Source organism: Blastomyces gilchristii (assembly GCF_000003855.2).
Source record: "Blastomyces gilchristii SLH14081 genomic scaffold supercont1.4, whole genome shotgun sequence".
NCBI classification, from domain to species: Eukaryota; Fungi; Ascomycota; class Eurotiomycetes; order Onygenales; family Ajellomycetaceae; genus Blastomyces; species Blastomyces gilchristii.
In genome coordinates this window covers 1,544,135-1,550,878 of record NW_003101679.1, presented here as the reverse complement: position 1 = coordinate 1,550,878, position 6,744 = coordinate 1,544,135, and the positions used below count along the sequence as shown (strand labels likewise).

The 6,744-nt window shown below is 40.6% G+C and overlaps 2 protein-coding genes across 2 annotated transcripts; one reads left to right on the top strand and one right to left on the bottom strand.

Annotated features, from left to right (window-relative positions):
• Positions 1-3,020: 3,020 nt before the first annotated feature.
• On the bottom strand, positions 3,021-6,252 carry BDBG_02845 (POT family proton-dependent oligopeptide transporter). The gene is made up of 5 exons (XM_002626622.2): positions 5,626-6,252; positions 5,190-5,503; positions 5,058-5,114; positions 4,280-4,999; positions 3,021-4,209 (listed from the first exon to the last, which is right to left on the bottom strand). Exons 1-5 carry the CDS (start codon positions 5,655-5,657, stop codon positions 3,539-3,541), a joined length of 1,794 nt encoding a protein of 597 aa, XP_002626668.1. The 5' UTR covers positions 5,658-6,252; the 3' UTR covers positions 3,021-3,538.
• On the top strand, positions 5,915-6,397 carry BDBG_02844 (uncharacterized protein; the record flags this gene model as incomplete). Its single annotated transcript, XM_002626621.1, has 2 exons — positions 5,915-6,101; positions 6,156-6,397. The coding sequence occupies 2 exons, from the start codon at positions 5,915-5,917 to the stop codon at positions 6,395-6,397; spliced, it is 429 nt and encodes a 142-aa protein (XP_002626667.1).
• Between the last annotated feature and the right edge of the window lie 347 nt (positions 6,398-6,744).

Sequence of the window (6,744 nt, the reverse complement as noted above, 5' to 3'; positions counted from 1 at the left end):
TGAGATGTAGAGAAACTGGTTATTTATATCTCAAAATAAAAGACTTTGTCAATGATTATATTAATACAGAGTTAATTCTCAAATTCAATAGAAATCTAGTATTGCTGTTCTCAATCTCTTGCAGAATCTATTGAATATTGAGATATTAAAACTAGATTTAATATATCTCACTGTGCAGGAATCAAAGACTCAGTCAGATCTTAAGATATACTGAATTTATAGTTATTAATATGCTGTTGACTTGTTCTGTTGACTTATTATCTGCTAATTATGTATCAAGTACTGTTGCTGAGATATCTTTTTGTATTATTCTGTCAGAGATAAGCCAGATTGAGAGAGATAGTATGAGAGTGAGACTTGATATTAATGTCTAGATACACTGAAGACAGACTGCAGAGATTACACTTCAGAAGTGTCTGTTGATTATGTGCTTAATATTATCACTGAGATATCTTTTTATATTTTTCTGTCAGAGATGGGCCAGATTGGGAAGAATGATACAAGAGTGGAACTTAGTATTGATGTTTTGAAATATCAAAGATGAACAGGGTTTTCACAGAGATCACTTCTCAGATATCTTCACAATTACAGATTAAGAATCTTCCAAAATCAAGAAGATTGGTGCATATGGCTAGGTCTCTTCATCTTACAATTTGTATGGCAATTTGGCCCGGGGTTGTGGTGTGATAGGGGAGAATGAGGGATAATCTCACACAGGAGTTTCAAACAATGTCTGGTTCACATTTGGCTGAATAACTCCACCACCACACGGGGTATGCGGTCGGCGATGGGGTCAAAATGCCCATATGATCGAGGGCTATTCGATGGATCTATCGGCGGGTTCTTATTCGAAAGATCGAGCGAGTTCGTGGTGGAGCGGTTGTATGTACTCATGAGAAATATCTATAAGAAACTCAGCAGTGATCAGACATTATTTATAAAGATATTAAAATTAGAAAAATCTTTATTCTTGAGAAGTTCTTAAATTAATATATGAATATTGTTAGAAATACTCTCTCTTTATTATCTGAATAAAAACACTTCACAGATGAATAAAAATAGTCACAGTTTATAAGAATAAAAGCTATTATAGAAAAAGAGAAAAGAAGATGAGATTCTATAGACAGATCTGAGATATTTATACTACTTTAGAGAGATTTATTTACACTATGAGTAATTCTGTAGAATAGTCAGATTACTCTAGTAAATAAAGAGTAATTATGAATTGCAGATCTAAATCTTTCTATATAATTATAAAGAGTAATTACAGACTGTGAACATCTTAATTCTACAATTTTACAGAGTTAATGAAAGAATGAAAAATTTCTTATAACTTTACAGTATCAAAGAATGATAATTTATAAAAATAAGTAAAAGATTAACTTATAAATACTTCTCATTAATAAGAATGATCTCATAGAAAGTGATTTATCTGTGAGATAAATCTATATAATAATTATACAAGAATCTTATAAAAATAATTAAGAGTTAACTGAAACTCTTCTGTATAAAAGATATGAGATAAATCTGTATAATAGTCAGAGAAAGATCTGCAGATTATAAAGAATTTTACAGAATAAGAAACTGAGTGACAGACTCTTTTCTCTTTACAGTAATAAGAGATTTTTTCTCACTGAGATTTTTATATTATTATTATTATTATTCTTTCATTATACTCATATGCAAGCGGAGCTTATGATGAGTCCTTGCGTGATGTTAAATACAGGCCAAGTGTTGGTTATACAGGAGGAAATACAGGTGTTGAGACCATGTCAAGATAACAAGAACATAGAAAATACAAAGAAGTGACAATTAAATACATGCAATAATAACTTCCCATCTCAAGAATATAGAGTAATTTTATTGAAGTGATTTGTACATCTCTGTATTTATTAGAAACCTGAGATGCTTGAGTTCCAGATTTAATGTATTCCCTGCGGGTTTCAAACCCACATGCCTTGGTTTCTCATGCCAAGGCACTACCAGGTGACTGCATTAATCATTCAGTCACCGGGGCACTGAGATTTTTATAGATATGAAGAGTTTTTAGTGAGTATCACTATAGTACTGAGTCTGATTCTATAAAATCACTCAGTGAAAGACTTCACAGATAAAGCTCTAGAGAGAAAGAAATATATAAGAAATCTCACTTCTTACAGATTCTTTATCTCTATTTCTATCTCTTGTGTAATTAATAGAGTTAGCAGTTCTTGACTATATATAACTATATAGACTGAAGTTTATAACTACTATTCATAACTCAGTTTAAATACTATTATATATTTAACTTCTATATTTTATCTTTCTACTGTGAATACTTCTAGTAGTTAACAGTATATATTATATCAAGCTGCAAATATCTGAATAATTGCCTGTGAGCACTTATTCTTACAATTCAAGTAATTAATAATTGATTGAAAATCAGTTGATAATCAATTCAGTGTAAATTATATAAATACTTACTTTATTATTAAATTCAAGAATAATTTCAGTATTAAATTGATTTTAAATTGATTTTGAATTGATTGTAGAATTGATGGTAAATAATTGAGTGGTTTCAAATTACAAGAAAAGATGTATTGAGTGAGGTCAGGTAGTGGCACGGGCCACATTTGCGAGGTCAGCTTACATAACGAGGTCAAGTGGCGCACTTAGCGAGGTCAAGTTTTCTGCTTCCTGCAATGGATATCTGGAGAAGCGTCTGAGCTTGCTGAGATAATAGCTACGTTATATAACATAAGAGATCACGTGCAGGCGGAGCGATCGCTAGGGCAACGCCACCAAGGCGGCCGCCGCTACACCTTCCACCTCCATCATATTTATATTACATATGAGATCACGTGTAGGCGGAGCGATCGCTATGGCAACGCCACTGGGGCGGACGCTGCTACATTTTAGTTACTCTCTGTCCTCGCGGCCAGATGTCTGAAAGCCAAGAATTACTAAACCACATATAGTAATATAACTACTAACTATATTAGGACTAGTGATATCGGTGTGTCTATACGGAGTAATGATGCCGTACTAACTAACCGTAACCTACGCATGGTATTGCTCTGTAGCTTCAACCGTGTCGTCTGATATCTGCAGCAGATGCAACCTTCCCCTACATCTCACACCATTTGTCACTATGGGCTGCCATACCTGCTCTTCTTGAATACATCACATACTGCGATAAATCATCTACCTTAGATTGAAACGAAAAGGGATATTTTTACGAGAAGTGGAAATTTCATCTATATGAGCATCATCTAATGGCAGCAGACCAGAACGATGCGATATGCCGAATTTTTTGGGGGTACGGAAAAGTACCTTATAAATGAGTTTAAAAAGCAAAATAACAAGGCAAAAGGGCTATTAAATAAATCCCGCACGCACACCCACCCTTTCACCTTTTGGATAAAATGATAGAAAGAAGGGGTGACATGTATCCCATAACCATAGCACACCACCCCTCATACATACGTTTATATATATGCTAAGTCATGCTTAAAGCACCTCGACGGCTACTGCAATGTCAAGCCACAAAAATAGAGCTTCATTGGTGCTGCATTTCCGTGATAGTCATGGCCTCCGCCTTCTCATCCGTATTTTCATCCTCTTCCAGCTCAAGGTCCAGAGCGTTCATCACTGCCTCCTGGCCATTAAGCTTCCGGAACGTGAACCAGAAAATGATACCAGCAATGAACGATGCGCCACACAGGCCGACAAACATCCACAGGACGGCCGGGTCATAAGCGGCTGGGATTAAAGCTTCTCCAATAGCCGAGCCGAAGGCATTGGTCAGGAGATACATCGACTGCACGAAACTCTTCATGGAAGGTGGCGCCTTGGTATACGCGTACTCAAGACCAGAGACACTGGCGAAGATCTCGGAAATACCGATGAGAACATATGCTGGTGTTTGGATGCCGATGTGCACATGATTGCCCATGGCGACGCCGTCGACGATCGACAGCTCGCAGTGCGGGTGCTCGTAGCATGGCCCGGTGGAGTAGATGAGGTGCTGGACGATGGCTGCGTACCCCATTGCCAAAGAAGCGACAATAAATCCAACGGTGATGCGGCTGATGGGAAGGAATGGGATGTGCAAACGTTGCAGAATAGGGTATACAATGCGGTCCAGAATTGGGATGAAGACGATGATGGAGATTGGGTCAAAGTTTTGCATGAGATCGTTAGGAATTCCGTGTCCTTCCATTTGGCCGGCTGCATGTAGTTATCAGAAAAGCTGGTCCTCTGTTATTTCTTGGGCTTGATTGGGAGCATTGTTACGCACCTTGTGCTACAAAGTTCCCAGAGAATTGGCCATACACTACCCAGTAGATAGGGTAAAAGGCGAACACCTGACAGGCAACAAGCGCACGCTTGAGTTCGTCAATAAAGTGGTCGTTCCAGGGGAATGTCCGGCCTCCACCATGCTCTGCCTGGTAAGAGTTCTTGGGGGCGTCCATATTCCGGTTCTTAATCATGACCCAGATAGCCCTAAATGCATCAGTGATGATGGATCCCTTTGGAGGGCGGACGATATAAAATCTACGCCCGAGGACCAAGACAGCCGTCCCAACGATGAACACAGAAAGCGTGAGAACATATGCAGACCAGAAGCCAATATCTTTTTCCATAAAAGGGGTGGCGAGAAGAGATAGCGAACCAAGGTTAATACAGGCATAGAATACCATGTAAATGCGCTGGATGGTCAGAGCGGGATCAATAATAACGCGCTGCCCCTTCTTGTTGGTCTTAATGGCCATTTTCTTTCGAGTGTATTGGTCCGCGATTAAGGGTGCTACGTTAGATTTGATGCCTCCAGTGCCGATGCCAATAATGATGATAGCCACGATAAAGCCACCAACGCCGGCACCATTTGCAAGTGCGATGGGGATTGATGTTAGGGTTAGGATCAGAAGACCGACAATATACACGATACAAAACCAGAAGATGGCCATGTATTTTCCCAGGTATTGATCCGCAACGATAGCACCAAAGATAGGTGTCACTGAACATGGACATTTAGAATACATGGCCGTCCTTGGTTTCTGCACAAGGTCACTCACCGTAGCACCAAAATTGGAAAAATGTGACCAGACCGGTTGCGCCCTGGCGACCCAGGCCTAGAGCCAAAAATACATGTAAGTACGTTCTCTCGCAAGTTTAAATGGGATAGACCTATGGAGTATTTGACATACCAAGTGCACCTCGACCCAAACTGCCGTCGAAAGGTCGCTGCACATAATTTTGGAACAAGCCGTTCATTCCGTAGTAGGTGAAGCGCTCAGCGAGCTCGACGCCCGCAACGAGCCATGCTGAGAAGGGGAGGTTCTCAGCAACATGTTGCAGAGTAGCTTTTTCGTGCTCTGTTGGCTCCTCTCCATCTGGGGTTAAGATGTTCTCTTTATCGGAGCTGGCGTCGAGGGCGGCAGAGTTTTCATTCACGGAAAAAGCGTCTACGCTAACATCCTTCTTTTCATTGAGGGTTACAGCACCGAGTTCTTCTTGGAGCCTTGCATATTTCTTGTTAGCCCGGAATCCCAATAGTAATTGTGACAACGGCCAAAGCACAAAAAAGGGTTAGGCCGTCAACACATGCAGACATGGAGCGGAAAGTAGATAAACAAAACTCACTGAACTCCGTCGAGCTTTTTTTGCTCACTCATGGTGCCTATCTCCCTCCCCGACAGAGGTTTTACTCAAGGAAGGAAAATTGGCAGTATGGACAGTCCACTTCAAAAATACAGTGCGAAATGGAAAAAGTGGGGAAAATATCTGTGGGGAAGTACAGGAGAAAGTTGTGCAGCGGGGACTGTCAGTGCTTATAGCTCTACTCTCAGCTTCTGGGATTGACCAGTCTGGCATCCCCAGAAAATATTGATATACATCATTATTCATGTTGGCATAACCACACAATGTAACTATGTGTGCGCTCCACTCCCAAGACTTCTCCTACCTATGGACCGTACTTAGCCGAGACAGCAAGGGCTTTGGCTCTCAGGGCTGTCGTAATGCCAGTTTGGGGTGGGATTGGAAAACTTTAGAGAAGGAGGAGCCCACTTTGGCTAACCCAGCCAACCATGCGCACAGAAGGCGATCGGCGATCAGGAGTATGCTCTCCGAGCTCTAGAACCGAATAAAAAAAGCATAGTATGTCCGTTAAGGTTCCCCGCCGACGCACATCTGCACCAATCGCATTCGCATGAACGAATTGGAAACCCCGCAGAAATCCGTGGGCGGAATGAAATTATTGCCCTCTCCCATCTTTAGAAAATTCAATGTTGTCCGTGGGATTATGATCTGTGTTACGGTGTTACGACCTCCCACGGATATCAGCACTGCACTGCTTTTTCATTGGTTGGTCGATAATACAAGCAATTTTAGTGGCTTGGTCCCCAAGGCTTAATGGTGCTTAGCTACACGCCAATGTATCCAAGAAAATCTTTTCTTATTTGTACTATTTGTACAGCGGCTAAGACTGGCTGGCCATGTGACCATGTCTAGTCTTCCAAGGAGGATAAAGTTGTTGTATATTTTAATCTAGCTACACGAGCTCTTACTATAATAGGTTGGGTGGCATTGTGGCTGGAGTCGGTAGAAAACACAATTTCGATGGAGAAGGACTCGTTACGTAAGCTTTAACTTTACAAGCCCCGTAGGGTCCCAAGGAATTATGGTAGTTTCTAGTTCAAAGTAATCTGATTTCCTTTTTTTCTATCTTATGGGTCCTTAACATAGTTACATCTCTAAAGA